We start from the raw sequence: 26,746 nt of genomic DNA, 5'->3' as shown, positions 1-26,746 counted from the left end.
TATGAATTTGTAATTGTAGATTTTATTTTATTTTTTTTGTTTTTATTCTTCTGGCTCAGTTTTAACAAACAAATCATACATTGAAAATAAAAATGTGTGCATTTACAGATTTTAAACACATAAAATATAAGCTGCAGTTAAATGAAGCATTTACACACAGTAATTATGATCCAGTGGTCACATTTTAATCATGTTGGTCATGTCAATCAGGTCAAAAGTAACCTTTTAAGCAACTTTCTTTTCAGTGCATAAAGTGCTGCTTTAAACACTAATGGCAAGATGCTGAGTGGCTCCACTGTCTCTGGTCTGGTCCACTTGGTGGGCGTGAGTGGGGAAGGATGGTTTTCAGAGTTTGATTGAATTTCCAAGTGCACACGTATCAGGTGAATTTTGCTCTGTGTTAATGTGAACACTCAGCTGTCGTTACTGCAGGATGTAGTGTTTAATACCATACTGTCTCCCCCACCAACCCCACCCCCCCGAGGCCAATCCTTCCTCTGTGACGTTTGTTTTAGCTGCATTGCTTCCTTTCATTGCTTTTTTTTTCTTTTTTTTTTTCTTTTTTTCTTTTTTTAGCTTTTCTCATTTCCTCTATCTGTTGTCTTCCGCCCTGGGAGATTCTCGCCCTTTCCCTTTTTCCTTCTTCCTTCCTCTGCTGTGAACGTCACTGACAGAAGAGTTTTCCAAGCAGAAGACGACTCCAGTTCAATACAAGGAAAAAGTGATAGTTTAAATCATTACATCGCTGTTGTCAGAAGAAAACCTCGTATCCCCAAAATGGTAACTTTACAGGAGAAGGAAAAAACATGCCTTACTTTTAATGTAAGTCAGTGGAACCAGAAGTATTTCCAAGTCATTTTGGATGCTTTCTTTTGGTCCATTCTTTATGAAAATTCCACACAACGTAAAGCGTAATAGGTATTTTTCAAACTATGTCAAAAACTGAAAAACGTCAAAAATGGAGATACAAGGTTTTCTTCCGACAACAGCGACATATTTAGTTCCACAGTACTACACAATATGCTACCATTAATTTCTTTCTGACGTCTGATAACTTGGAACAGACAACAAGGGACCAGCAGTGCAAGGTTCAAAAGATACTATGAAAAATAATAAATGATTTGCATTGAACATTTCACATCCATGTAATACAATATAATGCAATCTATGGAATACAAAACCTGCGCTACAGTAATTCCAGTTAAGCAGCACTAATTATGCTCTCTTTCTAAAGAAATATGCAGCTGGTCAGTGTTGAAGTTCAGATGATATCAACGCTGTAGGATATCAGAGAAGCCTTTTGTGACCTTGTGATAAATTACATCACAGTAATGATAAATATTGTCGTATTGCTCAACCCTGTGTATCCTCCGTGTATAGTAGCCTAAAAGTTCAGACTGCATCACTTTACTCTCAGTGCTCCAGTCTCCAGCAGGGGAAACGGCATCAATGCTAGTGCGCCAACTTTCTTTGCTGCTGAACGTGGTTTCTTGGCGTGAGCGGGGCCGATGGTGGTCATAATGGTTGCTCGCCAAGTGCTTCAGCCATTGTTGCGTTTACTGTTATTTTCATTAGCTCCCAGTCCTTAAACGGGCTAATCAGAGGTTGGGACCCATAACATGACTGACGAGGTTGGAACACCCTCGGGGCAGAGCTGCTTCTTCATACTCTCATGTTGGACTGATGGCACAGACATCTTCGAAAAGAACCTCAAAACTGTTATTTCTTAACATTCTGTTGATAATTTTAGTTACATTTGAACATATTTCTTACATATTGCACCTTTAAAACAGACCAGCTCTGTGTTTTATTACAAAGAGAGCATAGTAAGTCCTGTTAAACTGGGTTTAGTGCAGCACAGCATGTGAAATGCTGAATAAAAATAATTGTGTGTGTAGTATGTCTGCTGGTCCTTTTTATGTCTGAAACTGTGATGCATATTGTGAAAAATAGTTTCTCATACTAACCTATTGGGTTTAGAGTACGGATGGGCATTTTAAGAGCCATTTTAGTTCAGCTGGCTCTGTGGTTTCCATTCTGTAGTTTAACTCTTCCTTTGGGAGAGAGAGAGAGAGAGAGAGAAAGAATGTTTTACTGTCATCTGTTTTTCTCTGCTTTCCACACCTACTGTACACTGACACACATTCATTCTCATTTATTTTCCCCTCTCTCTCTGTGTTGGACCCCTGCTGTGCTACTGACCCACTTTACCTCTCGCTATGTATTTATTTATTTTTATTGCAGAATGTGTTACGTTTCTCTCAACGTTCTTTCCTTTTCCTGTTCTCCATCTGTGTGTACAGTTCTTTCTCTCATGCTATAGAGTTGTAATTTGTGGTGTTACTGGGCAGTAAAGCTGTGAGATGTTTGTGGTATTTTACCGTATAGGAGCACGTTTACAGACTGTACTGCATACTTTGCTACCCTGTTCTTTACTTGTTAGGAACCCCCCCTCCCCCTGAACAGAGCGTGCATTTCTTTCTTTCTTTCTTTCTTTCTTTCTTTCTTTCTTTCTTTCTTTCTTTCTTTCTTTCTTTCTTTCTTTCTTTCTTTTTTTCTTTCTTTCTTTCTTTCTTTCTTTCTTTTTCTTTCTTTCTTTCTTTCTTTCTTTCTTTCTTTCTTTCTTTCTTTCTTTCTTTCTTTCTTTCTTTCTTTCTTTCTTTCTTTTTCTTTCTTTCTTTTTCTTTCTTTCTTTTTCTTTCTTTCTTTCTTTTTCTTTCTTTCTTTTTCTTTCTTTCTTTTTCTTTCTTTCTTTTTCTTTCTTTCTTTCTTTCTTTCTTTCTTTCTTTCTTTCTTTCTTTCTTTCTTTCTTTCTTTCTTTTTCTTTCTTTCTTTCTTTCTTTCTTTCTTTCTTTTTCTTTCTTTCTTTCTTTTTCTTTCTTTCTTTCTTTCTTTCTTTCTTTCTTTCTTTCTTTCTTTCTTTCTTTCTTTCTTTCTTTCTTTCTTTCTTTTTCTTTCTTTCTTTCTTTCTTTTTCTTTCTTTCTCTTTCTTTCTTTCTTTCTTTCTTTCTTTCTTTCTTTCTTTCTTTCTCTTTCTTTCTTTCTTTCTTTCTTTCTTTTTCTTTCTTTCTTTCTTTCTTTTTCTTTCTTTCTCTTTCTTTCTTTCTTTCTTTCTTTCTTTCTTTCTTTCTTTCTTTCTCTTTCTTTCTTTCTTTCTTTCTTTCTTTCTTTTTCTTTCTTTCTTTCTTTCTTTTTCTTTCTTTTCTCCGCAATTATTTAATCATCTCCCAAGTCCACCCGCTAGTTAGGACCCTCCCAATCACACGTTTCTATCAATGCTAGGAGGAAGGCTAACACAGGCTTCCTCTGAGACCTGTGAAGCCAGATGCCTCATCTTTTCGAACTGCCGCTCATGCGACGTCACCGGACAGCCGAATGCACTCGGAGGAAAGCGCCAACTGCCAGATGTGCTACGTCAGCTAACAGACGCCTGTGCTGACCAGCATGGGGGAGGCCATCCTACTCACCCAGAGAGTGCGAGGACAGTTGTGCTCTCTTGGACTCCTGGCTATGGATGGGAGTCACCAGACATCACTGTAGCATCACCAGGGATTGAACTCGCGATCTCCTGATGATGGGTCCAATGCACTGCTGTGTCTGATCCACTCGTGCCAGCGGAACACACACCTACACAACAGCACTGTCTACAAGAATGAATATATTTGTATTTATTGTAACATTTGCATTTTTCAGCGAATAAACTGATACTGCTGAGATGCAGTAATAAAGAGGCCAGTTCAAATGATCATTCTACACACTTCTGACCTACATTCACATTGTTTGGGTGGCTTGTTTCTCAGGATGGAGAGAGGATGAATTCTGCTTTTTTCTGCGGGTATGAAAGTTTTGGTGTTTCTCCATGTTGCCCTCGGTGAAATCTGTGCTTAGCTTAACAACTTAATGGATCCTAGATGTTTCTAGAAAAGTGGGTCAGCAAACCTGAGCTGAGCACTTCCTTAAAGTGCAGAGTGTGTCTCTGTAACAGAAAAACCTGATTGAACCGTTGTGCGGATGTAAAAAACAGACGCAAAATCTACTGTCTGCTGATATGGAACAGACCCCAGTACTGACACTAGTCCATCTGTTAAAGCCTTATCTGCTCATAGCTTTTTCTCTGAGTTGGCAGAGAAAGGATGCTGTTGGTCTTTGCTGTTGAGAGATTTTTGAAGTCACTTTTGTCGTTTTCCTCGGTTCGATTTGTGTTGGGTGTGAATTTGGTGTAGGTGACATTAGGCCTGGGCGGTAGGCCGGTGAAATCGGGTGTGATGGATGATGTTCACATAACCCGATGGTAATCTGTAAAAGGCGATAATCATCTGGTAGATGAACTGAGAAAATTAGAGACAACTAATTCAGAAATACACAGCTTGCAAAACAAACAGCTGGTAATGTCAGTGTGGCCTAAGCTGTGGCTGCTCTGGAGCGTCCCGTTCTAACTTTTGCTGCTCCTGCTCTCTTAGGGTGCTGGGAACGACTTGAGTATAATTGCTATTGCATTTTTTTGTCAAAATTTAGGCCTCTCTATTTTTAAGCCTTTTTTTGCAAAAGCCTTTCTGAGGTCTCAGGATCTCAGGATGCCATAAGCTGTATTATTATCTAATTATTATTGCAGTGTTACATATTGCACTGTCACCTATACTTCCATAAATATTGAATATTGCACTCGCTTATGTACCCAGGCATATTGCAGAACTATTAACATGTTATTGTATACAGTGTGTAGTTACTCAGTTTATCCACTGGATGTGTCATGCATCACTGCATTGTGACCTGCATAATATTTGTGATTTTACTTCCTTTTGTACTGCACGTTGTATTTTATGGTTGCTTTAGAATATTTTATTATATTTCTTTGTGTCTTTATAATAGTTTATGACAATACTTTACAACTCTTCTTTTGCTCTTTATTGTACTCTGTGCTGCTGTAATAGACCACTTTCCCTCTGGGTATAATAAAGTGATCTATCTATTTTAGAAGTTCTGTCTGTCTGTCTGTGCATCTGTCTGTCCGTCTCTGTGTCTATTATAGAGGTGATCCATCTATTTTAGAAGTGATAAATCCGTCCGTCTGTCCATCCGTTGGTCTGTTTGTCTGTCTGTCTGTCTGTGTCTGTCTGTCTGTCTGACCGTCTGTCTATCTATTTTAGTGATGTATCTGTCTATTTTATTTTTGTATGAAAGGTGCTGAACAGATAAAATTGCCTTGCCTTCTATTGGTCCATGCTTTTCTATGGAGATTATAAATATCATTACCCAACTGCTGTATCAGCAGTTTGTGAATCTCAGAGTTTATGAATCTGAATTCGCTCAGTAGGAGGACTGTCTGGATTCTTTCGGACTTGCCCAGTGTTTGTAGTCATTGTTTCTGAAAAAGAGGGCAGTGAGTATGTGTGACATCCTGTCTGGCGAGTGGTGGTTCTGAACAGTTAGCTGATGTAGCCGGCCTGCGCAGTGAGACACTGTAACTCTTGCTGTGCTTTTCCCCAGAGCCTTGCTGCCTGGCACAGCGCCGTCTGGAAGCCTTCCCGCTCGCCTCATCAGGAACGCAACCGGAAAGAGAAAAAAACTCTCTCCTCGTCCCAGAGGATCAGTGTGTGTTCCTCCTTCAGCAGCACACACCCTGTCTTTACCTGTCTGCAGCTCGGCAGGGCTGCGCTCCCCCTGCATGTACCGGGAGAGTTTAGTTTCATCTGCTTGTTTATTTCTTTCAAGCACACACTGGGGAGCAGACAGTGGAGGTAAAGATGAAAGACTAAGTGGAGAGAGGGAGGGAGAGGGAGGAAAAACAGAAAAGTTAAAGAAACAGAGGAACTGTGACAGAGAACAGCATGGGAGAGGGGAGGGTTTTTGTGGCTCAGCAAAGTTCAGAATTATTTATGGCGTTTATGAGGAGTGTATGTGTGTGTGTGAGAGAGAGTGAGTGTGAGTGTGTATGTGTGATGATGCTGATCATAAGTACAGAGACACAATGGGCAACTTTGTATTTGTATTTCAACCCTCAAGGCACAGAAGCTTACAGTAAATCTCTCTCTCTCTCTTTCTTTCTCTACTTATTCTCTGTCCATTCTCTTTTCTCTCCTTTTTTTTTGTTTCTCCTGCTCTCTCCCCACTCTCTCTCCCCACTCTCTCGCTCTCGCTCTCTCGCTCCCCCCCCCCCCCCCAATGATGGTGGCTTTCTGTTTGGACCCTCGCTATGTGCTGGGTGGGTCTGAGTGGGCTGAAAGAAGCTGATACAGGATCATATTCACAGAGAAGAGGGTCACCAGTGCTCTCACTCAGAGAACACTGCCTGAAAATGCCCAGTCATGTAAATAAACACACATGCACCCACACACAAACCCCTGCCTGTCAGATTACGGTCAGTGAGGGCTCTGCTGTGTGTGTGTGTGTGTGTGTGTGTGTGAGCGGGTGTGGTTTTTATCTTGTAAGCTGCTTTGAGTTTCGTGTTACTGTTCACATTATTTCATTCTGGTCACTTTTTTCATGGATGACACAGCACAGTGTTAGGACTTTAGACTCTGAGGAGCTCACAGTGAGTCCCTGTTTAACTGGATCAAAACAAAACAGATTGAGCTGCATCTGAACACGAACTGCACACCCTTATAAGAGGGCTTATCTGGAGCTGGGTAATATGGCGGAATCTAACATCTGAATATTTCAGGAAGTTTTCTATGATGCGTCCAAGCCTTTACAAAATGGATGACCCTTCCTATACAGCCTAAAAATGCAGCCTACGTCCTGAGTGATTTTGAGGACGCTACAGATTTACACGCCTTCGGTTACAACATGAAAATAATGGAAAAGCCGTTGGAGCAGAGCTTGCTTTAAAATTTGTCTTCATAACCTTATCGAGTAAAATGATTGATTAAGCATTTGTCAGTCTTTTTTTTAATAAGAAGTATTTGTATGTTGTTTATTGTACTACATAAGCTTGTTTGCGTATCAGCTACCATAGCAACAAACACGTCAATGGGCTCCATTTTCTCCATTTTTTTGTGCAGCAATTGTGATCAACAAAATGCTCAGAAAAGCATATTTTGACATTCAGATGTCATTCATCACAATAACTATGAACATTGCCATATTGCCCAGCTCAGCTTTATCCAGACCTCATAGTATGAGAATAACATGTTTTAACACATGCCTGTGCACCTGTGTGTGAGGGAGCGTGCCTGACGGTTGCTGTGGTGATTTATCTCTCACTCAGAGCAGCTTCATGCGTGGTTTGAGTTCCTTTTCATGTTGTCTGTCCTTTGCTTATTATCAGCCATTTGGCCCTCGGGCTGGTATTTTAGTTCCTTGTTAGCTTTAGTTTTAAGCTTTAGTGCAGTGCATTAATGCAGTCTTACAGATGCAAGAGCTGATCTCTGGTCAGTGTTGTTATCCAGAGAAACACTATACACACAAGGTCTCGCTCTGCTGACCCTTTTCTCAGTCATCACTAATTTACTCTGAAACTGGACCACAAACCACTCTGTAAGGAGGTCAACAGATTTAAGAGTGGACCAGATTCAGTTTATCTGCTTCTGATTCTCTGTTTGCTTGTTGTTGTTTTTTTTTGTGCAGTCATCAAGTCATAGACAGACAGTGAGACAGACAGACTGCCAGACAGAGAGAGAGACTGCCAGACAGAGAGAGAGACTGCCAGACAGAGAGAGAGACAGCCAGACAGCCAGAGAGAGACAGCCAGACAGCCAGACAGCCAGACAGCCAGACAGCCAGACAGCCAGACAGCCAGACAGCCAGAGAGAGACAGAGAGAGACAGAGAGAGACAGAGAGAGACAGAGAGAGACAGAGAGAGACAGAGAGAGACAGAGAGAGACAGAGAGAGACAGAGAGAGAGACAGAGAGAGAGACAGAGAGAGAGACAGAGAGAGAGACAGAGAGAGAGAGACAGACAGCTTAAATGGTTCTCTGCATCATGAAAAAGTTCTTTGGATTGAAGGAAAATGTGCATGAATGTGCTATAGGGGGTTCTATTTAGATCCTTTTTGAAAGGTCCCCAAAAGGGTTCTTTCATTGTTACAAGCTTGACACTGTAACGGTGGGTACAACACAGGCTCCATCAATCTGAAGAACTGTTTCATGATACAGAGAACGCTTTACTCATGCATTCTGAGTGTTCGTGGTTCTATATAGAACCATTTTCTATACCAAAGAACACTTGAAGCACCATCACTGAGTGTAGTACTGTATCATTTGCAAAGTTCCCATCTACATCTCAGCTAAAATATGAAAAACATTTACAGAAGAACAAGGTGAAGATTTTTAGGGGTGTGTGTGTGTGTGTGTGTGTTTTATATATACATACACACACACACACACACACACATATATATACTTGTTCAGTGCAGTTATTCTGAAGCACCACGTGATCATAATATAAATGAATCATGTACAGGATGTGTATCATATGATCCACTGTGTATTTATTTATGTATGTACGGACGCACACATACACACCCACAATGTAAACGCTTTTCCACGGATGAGACGACAGCAGGTTCTCTCCAAACTAGTGCCAAGTTGTTGCGTCTTAGCAAAATCGGCTTAGCACATCCAGGACAAACATCAGAGGAGCGTGAGCTCTAACGAGTTCAGGAGACACGTTCCCCGCGTGTAACGTTTTATTCAATCACTAATCGTTTGTTCCTGTCTGTTCTTTCAGGCAGCCAGATAAACTGGTGGTCGTGTGGACACGCAGGAGTCGGCGGAAATCCTCCAAGGTGCGTTACCCCTTTTTTTTTGTTTGTTTTTAGTTTGTGTTTTTGTGCTGCTGCTGACTGTTTCTACAGTTAATGGCCATACTGACTTTTATTAATGGGTTTATGGGCTAATTCTTCAGATCATCTTCCTTTGCTTTGCTGCTCCAAGTTCTGTTTCACATCCCATTCCTTCATTTATTGTTCAGTGAGACGATAGACTGTCTCCCTCTTTGCATTCTACAGTGGACTGCAATCTTCAGGCATACGAGCATTATAGAGCACTTTTTAAATAACTGATAATGGTTCAACAGTTCAGCTTATTCAGCCCTATTCATGACTGCAGCCTTAATTTTCATCGTCCTGAGGTCTCGGTGAAAAAGTATGAATAAACATTAAAGGACCCATATCCTATGTTTGTGTAGGTTTTGATACCTTAAATGGTACATTTTCATATGACCATCATCTCTTTATCTTCTTTCTTACATTTAAATTGGCTGTTTTTTCTTACTGTTACCTTTAAATGAGGTCTGTTCTTATTAGTTGCTCTGTATTGTACCTTGTTGAAAAAGCACTCAGAGCTGAAACATTGCTGTAGGCTGTTCTCATGACATCACATGTACATGTAGTACAGTTCTCATGACATCACAAAGAATGAATTCAAAATGGGCTGTTTTTGCAAGTTTCCTTGCTCTGAAATTTTGAATATGTTCACATACTATTTCCAACTGTCCAAAATTATTTTTTTTTTATGACATGGGTCCATCAAATGTTTGTCAGTAGGCAGCTGCTGTCACAGGCAGGTGTGAAAACTTTTGTTCTGACTCATTTACTTTATCTTGATCCACAAATGACCCCAGTCCCCCTCAGTTATAGAAACCTTCTTCTTTTGAAGTTTTGAAATTCACTTTGAGCTCACTGTTTTTGTGTGATCATAAAAAATGTTTTCTTCCGACAGCAGCGATATATCCTCCTAGTCAGCATGCTGCAGTTTAGCTCCGCCCACTCGCACTCAAGTTATAAGGAGTGTTTCAGCCTGGACTGCTTTATAACCAAGGCACAGCACAGGGCTTCCAGTCAGAACAGAGCTCATTTACATATATCCGTCTTAAAGTTACAGTAAAAAAACAACATGTTTAATTCTAATAAATAAATAAAGGTTGGAAAATGGTCAAACTTTATTATGGATTATTATAAACCCAAATATTCTGAATAGGCTTGAGGATGAAAGTAAAATAGGTATATTTTACTTTACTATAGGTATAAAAATATAGTATACTCCCAGAGGGAGTAACCCAGACACATTTACTTTACTTATTAGCTCCATTAGCCTCATAGCTCCAGTACAAAACTAAGCAATCATCATTTGGGGTAAGAGGGAAAATGAGGAATGTATGTTTTATTTAAGTTCAAACATGGGAAGTCCAGTGAATTTTCAAAATTTCTGCATAATTTAACAGTTAAGATGTAAACAGAGTCATTCAGAGTGGTTTGGTGTGAAACGCTCTGTTCTAGAGAAACTTAGACAGTGGTGGTGATAGGAACCAGACATCCACCTCTAAAAGCTCCCTCACAGAAATGTGTTCCATGAAATGGTTATGAACACACTGCCTGAGGTCTGAGACACTGTTTTATGATAGTTTTGAGAAGATTTTGGTGTAAAACATATATCTTTTATATCCTTTATATCCCACCCTATGTGTGGAGGGATAGTGCTATGAGGCAAAAAAAGTCCCCAAGGAAAACTTATTGTTTCAGATTTATCAATATTTTCCCATCATCAACATTCTATATAAAAGCTCAGAAGACACGTGTAGGTTCACTGCTGCTTTTGGACAGTAAATAAAATGTCTATATTAGTGTCGTGGTCATAGTGACTCCTGGTTCCTATCACCACCACTGTAAAGACGTCTGACAAATTTCACACCAAACCACTCTGAATCACTTTGTTTACATCTCAAACACTGAATTATTAAGCAAAAAATCGGTGGAAGTCCTTCCTCTCTGAATCTAACGGCTTTGATGGGACGGCGTAGTGCCAGCTTGCTGAGGCCCCCTGGTGGCTGGGATTGGATACAGCTCGAGCAGAGTTTCTGCAGTGTTTGTGTTTGTTTGCTTCCTCAGAGTATAAAAAGTTGTTGAAACAGGCAGCAGGTTGACTCCCCCATGACTCAGTCTGACAGCTTTACAGTGTCTAACATTCCTCAGTGTTGCGCAAGAGTTTGCCTTAATGTCCCTGCAATTGGAGAGAGCAGTTAACATCCAAGGTAATCATCAGTGATTCTCGTGTATCAAAACACAGAAACGTGACAGAACTTAGATTTCCTCACTGTTGTCCTTCATGTGTTAAAACACTCTATCACAAACTCCATCGTAATGGATGTTCTGATCCGGAGGCTATGTTACAGAAACATCCCGATTCTGAAATCTGATCTGTTTGGTCTCCATGACGACTTCATGACTGAATTTGGGATAGCAGCTATTACAGAATAACAGTTCCTAACTTAATTATCTCATCATTAACTCCAGATAAGAAAACAGTATCACACACATCCTGACTAGACTAAATCTCCTAAATACTGTCCTAACTGTAGAACGAACCCCAGCAGTGTCCTAACTCTGTTTAAGCGTCCCTGTCTGTCGTTCCTAGGCATTTGAGAAGATGCTGCAAGATGAGACGATCCTGTCTGATTTTTGATGTGTGTGTGTGTGTGTGTGTGTGTGTGTGTGTGTGTGTGTGTGTGTGTGTGTGCGTGCGCGTGTGTGCGTGTACGTGCTCTCAGTCTCACAGCTGGCAGCCGGGCATTAAGAACCCGTACCGAGGCGTGGTGGTGTGGCCTGTTCCTGAGAACGTCGAGATCACAGTCACGCTGTTTAAGGTGCTCCTCACTCTCAGACTCAGTGTCTGTTTCTCTTCATATGGACACAGTTGTCTGTCTCGCTATTCACTTTCTTTCTTTCTTTCTTTCTTTCTTTCTTTCTTTCTTTCTTTTTTCGTCTTTTTGTTGCTTTCTTTTTTGCTTTTTCTTATTTTTTTCTTCTTCGTGTCAGTCTTTCTTTTTTTCTGATTTTATTTCTTTTTCTTTTTCTCATTATTTTCTTTCTTTCTCTTTTTTTATCATTGCTAGTCTTTGTTTCTTTTCCTTTCTTTATTTCTTTTTCATTTTTTTCCCTGTTCTCATTTTTTTTTGTCTTTAGTCTTTTGTTTGTTTTTATTTCTTTCATTTTTTTCTGTTTATTTCTTAGTTCTTTTTTTCTATTTCTCATCTGTTTCTCTTTCTGTCAGTCTTTTTTGTTTTTCTCGTTTGTTCTCTGTGCAAGTCTTTCTGTCTTTCTTTCTTTCCTTCTCTCTTACACAGATGTGTTCACATGCAAATGTTTAACACAGACTGTAGACATTGGAGTGATGAATGAACCTGAACTCAGAGATCAGTCCTAGTTATTAATATGGTAATTATATAAACCCAGAATATCAGCTTTAACACTCTGAGAGCTCCGGTTTAATCATATGAACATATATTAACACACCCAGTTATTTAAATAAACAAATAAAACAGTCCTGTTTAATCTCTCGTCTGGTCTCCTGCAGGACCCCCACGCTGAAGAGTTTGAGGACAAAGATTGGACGTTTGTTATTGAGAATGTAAGTGCTGCTTTGGTTTAACTGTTTTCTTCCCTTCTGGAACACAGTTATTATCCTGAGTATCATTTCAGTTAGAATACTATTACTACTACTACTAATAAATATAATAACATTATTATTATTATTATTATTATCATTAAGGTAAATTTTATTATTATTGAAGTAGTCATCAAAAATGCATGAAGCTATGATTCTCTTTATTTATAACAGCGGATTACAATGAAACTAATGACGGTTGAGTCGTTAATATGAAGATTATTGTTTGAACGAGTGCAGACAGGTTTTTTTTAATTTATTTAATTTAAAAAAAAAAAAAAAAAAAATCTATTTTGAGGCACCGATACAGAACGCTTTTATTAATTTGGTGCTTCACGGTGTGGCAGTATTTGCTGTGTGTTCAGTGACGCCTTGTGGTCAGAGTTGATCATTACGCAGGTCTCCTGTGAGAGGCTGTGTGTCCGGCCCTTCCGGGTGGATGTGGTACTGTGGGAGGATAAACTTTATTCATCAGAAGTTATTTCTGTACAGTATTTTTCATCCTAAACGTTCTGATACAGACCGGAGTGCTTTTCACTCTTCTATTAAAAATAATCACTCCGTAATGTTAAAGGAGGGAACCACGAACACCAAGATCAGAACCTCTGCTCTTCATTCAGAATCATGTTTATTGTGTTTGTGTTCATTTTTCCTGTTGGTTTTCTGCTCCGAGTTCACACACGAACGAGGTTTGTGCTGTTCAGCATCTCAGATTATGTTGAAAACTGTTATGTTCTCTCTCTGATATGCTCGCTCTCTAAAAATAAAAATAAACTATGAATCAAAATAGAGAAAGGTCTTTCATTCCACCTCTTTTCTTGCTTCCACTGTCTACATTTCTTTCTTTCGTTTTCTTACTCTAATTTTCTCCACCTGTCTGTCTCTCTCTCTGTCTCTCTCTCTGTCTCTCTCTCTCTCTCTCTCTCTCTCTCTCTCTCTCTCTCTCTCTCTCTCTGTCTTTATTGACATGACAGGATATGAGGCCTGTGCTGCTAAAGCTGTACATACATGTCAAATTGAATATCATTAAAATCTAAAGTTTTTTATTTTAAATTTTAGCTTTTAAAAAAAGTTCATAGGGATAAATCATTATATCAAAGCTATAAAGGTGGAGATATAAATATGGTAATACATATAAGCATACAATTAATATGGACACGCAAAAAACAATAAAATAATGCTAATACCAATAAAAATAAACTATGAATCAAAATAGAGAAAGGTCTTTCATTCCACCTCTTTTCTTGCTTCCACTGTCTACATTTCTTTCTTTCGTTTTCTTACTCTAATTTTCTCCACCTGTCTGTCTCTCTCTCTGTCTCTCTCTCTGTCTCTCTCTCTCTCTCTCTCTCTCTCTCTCTCTCTCTCTCTCTCTCTCTCTCTCTCTCTGTTTTCTCTGTCTCTTCCTGCCTTTATCTCTTCCTGCTGTTGCTCTCCAAATCTCTTTATTTCTTTCTTATTTTATCAACCTCTCTCTATCCATGTTTTTTCTTTCTCCTCTCTCTCTCTCTCTCTCTCTCTCTCTCTCTCTCTCTCTCTCTCTCTCTCTCTCTCTCTCTCTCTCTCTCTCTCTCTCTCATTATCATCATCATTATCAGACTCTTGGCGCGGGTTCAATCAGCAGTCTCCAGTCCATCTGTCTATTCGACTCGCTCTCTCTCCTCTGCATGTTTTGTATAACAGGTACAGGAGAAACAACACGAGCTCATCACAGCTCATCAAATCACTCTGTAGTTTATATGTTTCTCAGTCGCAGCTCATAAGTGGTGAATGTGGAAAGTGTGTAACACATCCTTCCATAACAGACCAGAGGAAAAGCAAACATCTGTTACATTTTGTTCTGGGTTTTTTATTTATTTACTTTAGTTTTTTGCTAAAAAATAGAAGTGCAGACTCAAACCTGTTGATTTTGGTATTAAGTTTAAAAGTAATTAATTATGTAACTAACCTTGTTGATGCTGTTATTATATAATGACGTTTGAATATCATTGCAGACTGATAGTAATATCTTGTGAGTATAGAGTTCTGTAAAAAGCTTTAGTTTTCTGTGCAATAGTAGATAAAAGGCTGGATAGTAATTATAGATATCGTGATTGAGAAATTGTTACAGTGCACTATTAAAAGTAATTATGTAACTAACCTTGTTGATGCTGTTATTATATAATTACTTTTGAATATCATTGCAGACTGATAGTAATATCTTGTGAATATAGAGGTCTGTAGAAAGGTTTTCCGTGCAATTGATTGATAGATAGATAAAAGGCTGGATAGTAATTATAGATATCGTGATTGAGAAATTGTTACAGTGCAGTATAATATGCTTTTCTGAACATATTGTGTATATCATCAGTGCTTGAACAGTGACAAACCGCATATTTCATTATAAAGAGAGCAAAATTAGTCCAGTTTAACTGGATTTAGTGCCACATATAGAGTAAAAATCATTGTGTTTACAGTTTATGACAGTATTTTTTTTAAATGTAGGTTTTATTTTTTTGCTTGCTTCCAACTGATCAGATGTGTGAAATATATATATAAATATTGTGATTTTCTATTGTGTTTCATGCAAATTTCTTAAACTAGTATTCAGTTTCTTGTGTATTTAATATACTTTGATTGATTGGTTCATTTTTTGGGCTGCCCAAAGTTGGTCTGTGAGGATGTTCACTTTGGCCCACCTGAATGGGAATGGTATCTCGTCATGCCCCCCACACCCCAACCCAAAGAGAGGACAAATCTATGTTTATACGCTTTATACCTCACTAAATTCATATTTCCTTTAAAACATAGTGTTTCTGAAGTGTTTGTCACAGACTATAATGTATTGGTATAAAAACACACACTTCTTATTCATCAGGGTATATTTAGTTTTTTTCCCTTTGAATATACATGACCAGATTGGCAAATTCAGTAACTGCATGAAATAATAAAATGAAAATTTGGAATTTATTTATTTATTTATTGGTAAAAATTCCCCTCAAATGAACAAAAATGTGTTTTATGATCCCATATGTTTCTATATGCTTACAGTTTACTGCTGAAAGCCAAAAATCTTAGATGCCCTCTGTATTTTTTGATTATAAAAATAATTTTACAGAGTAAAACACTAAAGAGGCACCATCTGTTTATAGCTTATAGTTTGTGGAAAAATGGGTCGACTTTCAGCGAACAGAAAATGGTTCAGCTTCTTTTATTATAAGGGTTTACAATTACATTACCCGTCTATTTGACTGGAAAGAAGACAGTTACAGCCTCATACGACACCCACCTTCTGAATGTAGCTGATGAAATATGAAAGTTATGAAGAATATGACACTGTGTTTTGGAACCACTGGTGGTCTCAAGGAGTTGAAAAGGTTAAAGATGGTTCTTCAAGGGGTCTCCAAGTAAAGGGAATATGGTTCTGTGGACAACATTTTTTTTTTTTTATGCTGAAAAAGGGGTTCTGCTATTGTTACAATGTCAAGCCTGTCACAATATAAGAGTCCTTTTTGGCACTATATAGAATAATTTTTAAAAAGGTTCTATATAGATCCATATACATGACATTCTCCATCAATCTAAAGAACCATTTCAACAAGCGAGGAACTGTTTCAGCGTGCATGTGGTTCTATATAGAATTCATGGTTCTATGTAGAACCATTGTGTTTACAAAAGGCACCCCTGAAGAATCTTTCTAAACATGTACATTGAGACAGTTGTGTCTCAATCTTTGATAAACTAATAATCTATTATTTTTTTATCAATCTTTAAACAGTAATCTTCAGTATTTTCAGTGCTGCTGTGAAATCATCACTCTTACCAGTGCAGCGTGTTGCTGTTATGCTGTTAATGGACTTTTTTAGTAAATGAGATGATTTAACCAGTTAAGTGACACAATTACCAAGTAAAATGAGATCAGAGGGAGTTACTGTGTTGTGTATAACAGGATCTGGCCTTTTTTCCTCAGGACAAAAGACGTCAGGGAAGTCAGATTTGGGGGGAAAACAGTCTTGTAGTCAAGGGGAGAAGTGGAGGATGGAGTGAGAGTGAAAAGAAAAGGAAGAAGGGGTTCTGAATTCCTCTGTCTTTGCATACCTCACTAATAACGAAGTGATCAAAGACATGCCAACCCCACACACACACACACACACACACACACACTCTAACGTGCACGCTGTGTGCCCTTGCCTGCTGAGCGAGAGAGAAAGAGAAAAAGAGGAAGAAAAAAGGAGGAGAGGTGAAGAGAGCGTGCAGAGTGAGGCTGACATCAAAGCTCCTTGTGCAGGCCTATTTGGCAGCAGATTACACTCTGTGTGTGTGTGTGTGGGGGGGGGGGGGGGGGGGGGGGGGGGGGGGGGGGTGTATGTGGGTGTGGGGAATGACATTCCTTATTTAGTAAATGGAAGAAATGTTAAAGCTCAGTGTCCAGTCAGATGTTTATTATTCTGTCTGTTTGCCCTTGGATTATGGACAAATATGGTTTTCTTACTGTCCTTGAAGAACCATTAGCAGCACCTTCCAGCAGCAAAACCTACAGTGGATCTCCACCGACTTTTCAAAATTCTACATCATTAATGGTTGAGATGTAAAGTCATTCAGTGGTTTGGTGTGAAACGCTCTGTTCTACAGAAACTTGCAGAGTCAGAATTGTGCACAGTGGTGGTGATAGGAACCAGACATCCACCTCTAAAAGCTCACAGAAAGTTCCTACATGAAGTGGTTATGAATACACTGCCTAATTTTTGAGACATTATTTTGCGATTTATTTATTTATTTTTTTAAATCCACTCATGGTGAGGGGTCCATGCATGGTATTGTGAGGCAAAATAGTCCCCAAAGAAAACTCACCACTATTTTCCCATCATCAGCACCGATTAAAAACTCAAGACACGTATAGGTTCACTGGTGGTTTTGGATAGTAAACAAATGTCTGTTTCTGTTGTTGACGTATAAACCAAGTTTCTTTATAATGGGCCCCTTCTTATCAAGACACTCAAATTGTTGGATTTCCCCTTCAGTATGTTGTCTGAAACAGGCCTGCTTTCTCCTCTGTCTAAACTAACGTTTTGTGTCTTAGTTCACGTCCTTGTTCACTTTAACCCCATTCTGCAGCTTCTCTAGAGAAATACACATGGCCTTTCTGTGAGACGTCAGCTGTATTTCCTTCAAAAAATCATTATATCCAAAATTGTTAGAAATGTGCGCAGAATTTTAGAGTGAAACTCTTCATATGTTGACTTGTTTGCCCGCCTACAAAGATGAAAATCCAGCTCACTTCCAGTTTTATAAATTACACATACAATAACTGCACATTTCCATTCAAACATGTTCCATAAAAATTATTGAGGGAGGTAAAGAGGGATATTACAGAAACTGGGGGACCTCCAGAAGAGGAGGAAATTGACTTTCATGGAATCTGTGGAGCCAAGCATGATTTACATCATAATGTTCTGAATTATTTGCCAATACCTTCTACAATGTGGATCTACATATTACGTTTAATTTGGAAAAAGGTTTTTTTAGATGTTATTCGGTCTTCATATATATTTCTACTGTAACTATCTATTTACATTGTATCGTTTGGTAGTTTGTCAGCCCTGAGATGGTGAATTGAACACTACAGACGGTCCTGACGTCTGCAGACTTTCAGTGTCAGCTCTTCTATCAGCCCCACTGTTTTTCCTTTTACTGCCCCAGTACAGACTTATTACTTTTCCTGACCACTAGAGGGCACTACACGACCAGATTTGGAACTGACTGAGCCATTTTAGTACATTTGAAAACTTGGGCCTGACATAGTGAGGGAGCGAGGGACGTAAGGATGTCGGGGAAGGTATTTTTTGGGGATGTGCACAGCTGCTCGAGTGCTCAGTTTGAGGTGCCAGTATTCAGTTACAGGCTAACACTTCAATGAAACCCAAGTGTCTGCTTGTGTTTGTGAGTAATTATGTTATATTTTTTAACTCCAAAACCAAAGTGCCTGAATATGAGCTCAGTACCAAGGAAGCGTCGCTAAGGATGCGACTGAGAAGGCAGTGGTAGCGTGACTGTCACTAACTAGGCTAACTAGCTGATGTTAGCTAGGTCCAGAAGCAATGACAGTGTGTTCCTTTGACCACCACTGTTCTAGCACAACGTCGACCGATGAGACTACTCACTGTCTGCTAAACAAGGTCTATTGATGAGTCAGACTCAACATCCAGTGTGACACTGGTTAGCTCTGTTAGCTCATCTGAAGAGGCAGCCTCAGTTAATCACCCATCATTAAACTTTGGATAATATAGCATGCTCCCCCGTGTGCTGCTGTATTTATGTACAACACCAGCGCTGTCACCTACTAATATAAGCACACAGACCAGCGTTAGTTTTAGCCTTTATTTTGTTTCATTGGATGTTGTTTTTCTTTCCTTGTGGTTTTTGTGTAATGTAATCACAGTATGTTGGTATGAGGTGATATTTAAGTTTGCATTGTTAAAGTTGATGATGAGCCCAAGCTTTCGGAGGGCTGTTGCTCTTTGCCAGAGTTCGGCAACCCAAATGTTAAGAGAAGCCATTTTATCAAAAATCAAACCATGTGGAAGCCACAACGTTTTATGTGCATTTTACTCTGTTGGCTGTAAGTATGTCCCAGTATGTGCTAATGTACTAGTATGGGCTAAAAAATATAATATAAACTAAAATGCAGACTTACTTTGCTCTGCTTTAAGCCTGTAAGCTCAGCTTCAGTCGCTTTTCTCGCATCTGTGGCAGGAAAATTTCCGCAAAAGTAGAGTAGCTTGTTCACAAGAACAGTACAATGTCTCTCAACATTCAACTTTTTTGAGGCAGAAATCAACTTCTCATGCGCCAGCTTCTTGTTTAAATTTTCCTGTTCCACCTTAAATGGTGCCTGAGACCCCAGATTGTAACTGCTGCCCCATTTAAGGTGGAATGGGAGAATTCAAACGGAAAGCTGGCAAACAAGAATCTGACTTCAGCTTTGTGACATTTTAGTGTTTGACTGTTTCTTGTGGCAGATTAAATGCATCAGGAAACCAGCTGAAGTGATTATAAATGCAAATAAGCCTGTTCATCTCCAAATGATCAATGTTCACCATAAATCTTTGTCTTTGACATTTCGTTCTGCTGTGGAGCTGCAACAGGGCAGTTAAAGAGCTGCATGAGGCTCTGAAGCCATGTTGCTGACTGCTGATCTATGCTAAAAGGCTCTCTTTGAGTGATGAGGCTTGTTTTCATTGGATTGTTTTGATCTGTTTCTCTTACAATTACGCCGCATTGAAACCTGCTGAGAGAGCACGTTTCTAGAAAGACAGTGTACTGTTTATGTATTTGTTAGCCCGTTAGCCCTCTGCTGAGCTGCTTGGTAAACAAAAGCCTCTGTCAGTAATAGTTTAAAAGTTTAAAGTTTTGTTTTCATAGTAAAGATACCCACAGCTGTTATATTCAAGAAATATTTATTGATTAATACAGTTTAATAGTAGATAAGTTACTCTCACAGAAAGCACATTGCTAGAAAAACAATTCAATCAGTTTTATTTATTTGAAACTTTTAATCTTATTTTAATATTTTAATCTTTTTTTCCAGAAGCTTATGACTCTTCAGAGAAAATGACATTTTCTGACAGCTATATTACTAAAGCAACATGGCTTAAACGAAAGATTCTTATGGACGGAGGTGAGTGTGAGTGTGGAGGTATACAAGAGGACGGAAGGAAACGGGAAGAAAGCTGCATTGTTTCTGATGGGAGCGATGATGAAATTCCACATTCCTGGCTCCCCTAATCTGCGGCCTTTTTTGGAAACGATAATCCCCCTCGCAGTGCCAGATTATTATTATTATTATTGTGCCTTCAGAAGCGGCGCGGTTTCCTCTGCCAGTGTAATCAGACGGAGGAGGAAGTGACCGCAGATGATTATTCACACTGGTATCTCTAAATTGCACACTACTGTTCCTTTTCTTCTCATTCACAAAGCGCCATCCGGAGGGGTCAGCAGCGTACGCCGAGGTCCTGCGTGTCTGTGCGCGCCCGTTGTACATCTTTTTCACCGCCGTTCGTGTTTGAAGCAGCAGCTGAAATGCTGCCAGCTCCTTTTCACTGTTTTTACAGCTTTATTCAGGAGCCTGAAGGGGCCGCAGCACAGAGAGAGAGGGGTGTAAATCCTGCACTGAGGGTCTGTTGATAGTCCCCCATGGTCTTTATTGACGCATATGCTAAAGAGTGCCAGGATATTGAAATCTTTGAATCCTTTCTGTCCGTTCCGTATGTCTGTGTGTGAATTCTGACACTGTCATTCTGTATTTTAGGGCAGGAATGTGCAATTTAACCTGTTCACGATTCACGATTATTAATCTGGTGTACGCTCAGGACGTCCATTCCCGGTTTGTTTTTGTACATTATAAATGTAATATATAGTGCACAATAATTGAATTCATGTGTTCCTATCACTTCCATTGCCACAGGTGTATAAAACCAAGCCCCTAGGCCTGCAGACTGCTTCTACAATCATTAGTGAAAGAATGGGTCGCTCTCAGGAGCTCAGTGAATTCCAGTGTGGTACTGTGATCGGATGCCACCTGTGCAACAAGTCCAGTCGTGAAATTTCCTCACTACTAAATATTCCACAGTCAACTGCATAAAATCCTTACATCACCAAGCGCAATGCAAAGCATTGAATGCGGTGGTGTTAAGCGCCACCACTGGACTCTAGACACTAGAGCAGTGGAGGCGTGTTCTCTGGAGTAACAAATTATGCTTCTCTGCCTGGTAGTCCGATGGATCAGTCTGGGTTTGGCGGCTGCCAGGAGAACGGTACTTGTCTGACTGCATTGTGCCAAGTGTAAAATTTGGTGGAGGGGGGATCATGGTGTGGGGTTGTTTTAGTTCCAGTGAAAGGAACTCTTAATGCTTCAGCACCAAGAGATTTTGGACAAAGCAAGGTCCATAAAGACATGGATGAATGAGTTTGGTGTTGAAGAAATTGACTGGCCTGCAGAGAGTCCTGACCTCAACCTAATAGAAGACCTTTGGGATAAATTATAGCGGAGACTGCAGGCCAAGGCTTCTCGTCCAACATCACTGTTTGACCTCACAAATGCGCATCTGGAAGAACGGTCAAAAATTCCCATAAACACACTCCTAAACCTTGTGGAAAGCCTTCCCAGAAGATTTGAAGTTGTCAGAAGATTTAAATTAAATGGAAGTGACCTAGAAGACTCTCATTCACTGCTCTTGTTTGAGTGCTACTGCCACTCATCTGCGATAAAATACGCAGTCTTTGAGACTGGATGCTGAATCTCAGCTCCAAAGCGTGCAGCATAGCACGAAAGCCCTGGTTCTCAAAGACTGAGAAGACTGCAGGTCACATAGCAACCGAAGTCTCATCTGGATAGTAAAGAAAAGGCAAAGAGTTTTAAGGCGAACATTTGGAGACGAATGGACTTGTTTGCATTTATAAGCAGCGCAGTTGTTCCATGGAACGTTAAATCTGCAACGAGAGACTGTTAAACACTAAAAAGTTTCGAAGATGAAGTCGCTTCTCTTTCGAGTTTTCCCGTTCACCTTAAATGGTGCAGCATTTATATTTGGCGCCTCAGTCAGGAATTGAAGTGAAACGGAAACATTCTAACATGAAGCTGGAGAATAAGAAGTGACTTGAGCCTCGTAAAGCAGCCGAATGACGAGAGACATTTTACAATAAGCTGCTCTTCTTCTGAGGAAAAGTTTTATGGCGCAAATGGAAGAAAAGCGACTATAGCTGAGCTAAAGCTTAAAGCAGAGCAAAGTAAATCTGAGTTTTTGTGCATAATTTTTAAACCTATACTAGGATATTCGCACATAGTGAGGCATATCGGACATTAAATGTTGTGGTTTGATTTTTTTTTTTTTTTTTTTTTTTTTTTTTTTTGTTGAAAGGACAAAATGGCTCTTCTTAACATTTGGGTTGTGGCTCCTGATCTAACCCAGCTTTAATGCAGAGCCGGTCTGATTTCTCGCTCATCCAGGTGTGTTTTTTGTTACGTGCCACCATAGACTGTCCGGGCACTTAACTGCTTCCAAGTTCCGCTTTTTACGTTCCATCAGCATTACGGTATAAATTAAATATTTAGAAAATCGATTTTTGGCATTTTATGAATCGATTCAGAATCGTTCACGTCCACATTGCGATGCATCTGAGTAGTTTTTTTTCCCGCACCCCTAATATATATATATATATATATATATATATATATATATATATATATATATATATATATATATAATATGTGTGTATATATATATAATATGTGTGTATATATATATATATATATATATATATATATATATATATATATATATATATAATATATATATATAATATGTATATATATGTATGTGTGTGTGTATATATATATATATGTGTGTGTGTGTGTGTGTGTGTGTGTGTGTGTGTGTGTGTGTGTATATATGCACACACACTTGTAAAATAAGTTAATGCGTCCTCTATAGGAAACTTAAATGGCATTTTGCCTCTAAATACTAGTAATTTCTGTTTATTTGCTGAGTTTACGAGCTACATGGTGGCGTAGTGGGTAGCGCTGTGGCCTCACAGCAAGTAGGGTCTGGGTTTGTTCCACAGCCGGGTGACCATAGTCCTTTCTGTGTGGACTTTGCTTGTTCTCCTAGTTCCTGTGTGGGTTTCCTAGGTGTGATTGTGTGTGGATCTATAGGTCTGTCTGCCTGTCTGCCCTGAAATGGACTGACCAGGTTTCCTGCCTTCGGCCTAATGGCCACCGGCCTAGTCTCCAACATACCCCGTGACTCAGGAGGACAAATGTTTGTGTGTGTGTGTTGTTTAACAAATTGGAAATAAGGCACAAATAAGGCATACAGTAAAAAAAATGTGCCATAATGTTTGCAGTTAAGACTAGAAATGAGAACCCTGGCATAAAGCACCTTTATTCAAGTACCAGTACCTGTAATGTACCACCAGGGACATGGCGTTCTTAATGTGGACCTATTTACTGTATTAATAGCCTTTGTCTTTTTAAAATGAAACACAACAAGAATGCTAATTTCTGCTAGCTCAGGTGTGTTAGCGTCAAGCTAACAGTAGTGGCATTGAGGTCAGCACTACATGGCTCAAGTCTATGCACACGCTTGACAAATAGATTTGCCTGTTAGCCTGTTTGGAGCTGCTTGTTGAACAAAACCCTGTACTTAAGGAAAGTTTTTCTCTCCTGTCTTTTACTTTAAACACAGTGTGTGACTGTAAACACACGTGTTCATGAACAGGTTTTTTCCTTCTCCAGGCTGAGAGGGATGGCAGTTTTCAGCTTTTTGAGGGTGAAAAAGTTCTCAGACTGCTCCTGCTGCTATGCTGTGGCTGAGCTTGGTGTGATTGTTGATGAGCTCTGCTCAGAGGAGGACTGTATCATGCGGTCAGACTGTGTCCACAGTAACGTTGCTGTGTGTTTTAATATTACGACATGCTGAATTACTGAACAGCTGCGTGTGTCTGATTGAGACGAGTTACAGTGTTACTGTAGTAACTGTGACCAGCGCAGACCTGACTGAGAGAAGGAATCTGCAGGACATGCTGAGAAGTCCAGCGTCCTCCTTTGGCCCCGTCATTAGGGATTTATTTATTTTTTTAGTCATTTTATAAACTTTGTATTTCTCTTTTTTCTTTCCGTCCGTCTTTTTTGTTTTTTTTTTTTTCTTTCTCTTTAACCGACATTTTCTTTCTTTTTCTTTCTTTCTGTGTTTGACTTTCTTTTTAATTCACTCTTTTGTTCTGTGTTTGTTTGACTTTCTTTTTTAATTTTTCTTTTTTTTTCATTCCATGTTTGTCTTTCTTTTTTAATTTTCTTTTTCTTTCTGTCTTTCTTTCTTAGTTTCTCTCTCTCTCTCTCTCTCTCTCTCTCTCTCTCTCTCTCTCTGTCTCTGTCTCTCTCCCCCCCTACCCCCCCCTCTCTTGACCCTCTGTCTCTCGTGGACTTCGTCCAAATCAATTAAAACTGGTTTCCAGCTCGTCTCTCTCCAGGCCGCGTGTGTAGTGTTGAGTAGTGAAGTGTTATTGTGAGTGTGTGTTGTGGAGTGGAGTGCTGGTGGTATGTGTGTGTGTGTGTGAGTGTGTAGTCTCCGGACTGTGTTAGCACTGGTTTTTTCGGCTCTAAACTCGGGGCCCCGGTGGTGGCGGTGTCCCTGGAGAGCGTGTAGGGAATTTTTCGCCTGGCCGGGCGTGCGGAGGAAAGCTGGTGTGGAGGATGGAACCTTCCCTCTGTCTCTCACTCCTGGGCTTAATTTGGGGATTGTGTGGAACGTAACGGCTTTGGAACTTTTCAAATTGTTTTGCTTTGTTTCGTTAGACAGGACGCGTGTGTCGGGCTAGTTACTGTGCGTGTGCGCGCACTGTATGCGATATCGGCTCGGATTTGACTCAATTTATTTAAATATTTTATCCACCTGCAGTTGGATTTGTGTGCTGTAATGAATGTTTGGACAGAGTGAAGCTCTGATTGTGAATGGCTGTTTGTATGTTTTGTGGGGCTTTTTTGGGTGATGTGGTGTTGTAGCTGTATGGGGCCACATTACTCACCTGACATTTCTCATGTGTCTCCAGCCTCGTCATCAGCGCACTTGAAAAGCATTTATAGTATCTCAGCACCCCTTTGTGAAGTAAGTCCAAACTGTGGTGTTAGTCAAATTCAGATGCTCTGCTCCAGCTGTAACACACTAACGCTGTCCTCAGTGTCTGGTGTCACAATTTTAAAAACATCACAGCGCTGGGAGGGTCTCAAGTCCCTGCTTTGATTGGTTCAGCTCAATAGTGTATTTTATGTTCTGATTGGCTACCAAGCAATGACAAAAAAAAATATGTGGAACAAGTGGCAGCTGAATGTGGATCTTTCAACTTATTTTCTTGAAATATTGACTTTTGTGGTTCTGATGTCAAATGAATTGCTTTTCTTAATATATTGATTTACTTTGTCAAAGTAATAACAATTTTATCAGATATTAAGTCGTCTTGTTATTCCAAAATAATTACATACTTTCTTGAAATGTAAGGACTTTATTATTTCAACGTAACATTTCAAAACCTTGAGATTTTATTAGTCATTATTTCAAGATACTAAGTCAGTATTTAGAGAAAACAAGTCATTATTCTGAAATACTAGGTCAATATTTGAGAAAACGAGTCATTGTTCTGAGATAGTAAGTCAGTATTGAGAGAAAATGAGTTATTTTTCCAAGATACTAGGTCAGTAATTATTTCAAGATAGTAGTAATTCTGTATTTGGAGAGAATAAGTCAGTATTTCAAGACAGTAAGTCACTATTTAGAGAAACAATTATTTCAAGAGAGTAATTCAGTATTTCAAGATAGTAATTCAGTATTTAGAGAAAACAAGTCAGTATTTCAAGACAGTAAGTACATATTTAGAGAAAACAAGTCATTATTTCAATATAGTAAGTAAATATTTAGAGAAAACAATCATTTCAAGATGGTAAGTCAATACTATGAGAAAACAAGTCAGCATTTCAAGATAGTAAGTCAGTATTTAGAGTAAACAATCATTATTTCAAGATGGTAAGTCAATACTAAGAGAGAACAGTGTTTCAAGATAGTAAATATTTAGAGAAAACAATCATTTCAAGATGGTAAGTCAATACTAAGAGAGAACAGTGTTTCAAGATAGTAAATATTTAGAGAAAACAAGTCAGTATTTCAAGATAGTAAGTCAATGATAAGAGAAAACAAGTCAGTATTTCAAGGTAAAATGTCAGTAGTTTGAGCGTCATTGTTGTGCTAAGCGTATATTTTAAGAAAATAAGTAATTATTTCAAAATGACGAGCCAATATTATGACGGTCATTTTTTCATGATGCTAAGTCAGAATTTTGAGAAAATAGTTATTTTGAGGTGTTTTAAAGGATGTTTTTTTTTTTTTTTGCTCTGCCTGGCAGGAATGGGTTCCATTCCTTATGGTGATTTCAGAGTAGTGATGCTTTTGGCCAACAAGGCCCAGACTGACAGCGAAGAGAGCGTGTGCATGTGTGGACGCTTGACCTTGTCTTTCATCTGTCCTCCTTCTGTCCTAAGATCCTGCAGCTCTGACCACCCTCACTGGCAGATGACACTCTCTCACTCGTGCAGAGTAAACAGAAACATTCTTTGTTTTGACTTTGCACAGTGTGGTACAGGAGCTGAAATAAACATGAACGCCTGTGTGTGTGCGCGTCACCTGGGAGTGTGTGCTAATCCTCTTTTCTGGCATGGTTCTGGAAGGTTCTGGACCCTGACGCTCTCTGAGGTGGCTCCCCCGCAGAGACCTGGACACACGGATACAGCAGCTACTCTTATGGGACACGGTGTCTGTGGTGCACCAGTCATGAATTTTT

General features: G+C 39.3%; 1 protein-coding gene across 5 annotated transcripts in view; it reads left to right on the top strand.

Moving 5' to 3' along the window:
- Positions 1-26,746, top strand: part of ehbp1 (EH domain binding protein 1) — a 245,448-nt gene that overhangs the window by 26,182 nt on the left and 192,520 nt on the right. For all 5 annotated transcript variants that reach the window (XM_017704980.2, XM_017704981.2, XM_017704979.2 and 2 more), the window contains exons 3-5: positions 8,670-8,727; positions 11,487-11,582; positions 12,293-12,346. In XM_017704980.2, the coding sequence (XP_017560469.1) occupies positions 8,670-8,727; positions 11,487-11,582; positions 12,293-12,346 (208 nt within the window). The remainder of the gene's footprint in view (positions 1-8,669; positions 8,728-11,486; positions 11,583-12,292; positions 12,347-26,746) is intronic.

The sequence above is a fragment of the Pygocentrus nattereri genome, chromosome 10 (genome assembly GCF_015220715.1).
Source record: "Pygocentrus nattereri isolate fPygNat1 chromosome 10, fPygNat1.pri, whole genome shotgun sequence".
NCBI lineage: Eukaryota > Metazoa > Chordata > Actinopteri > Characiformes > Serrasalmidae > Pygocentrus > Pygocentrus nattereri.
This window is presented reverse-complemented; position numbering and strand designations above follow the sequence as displayed.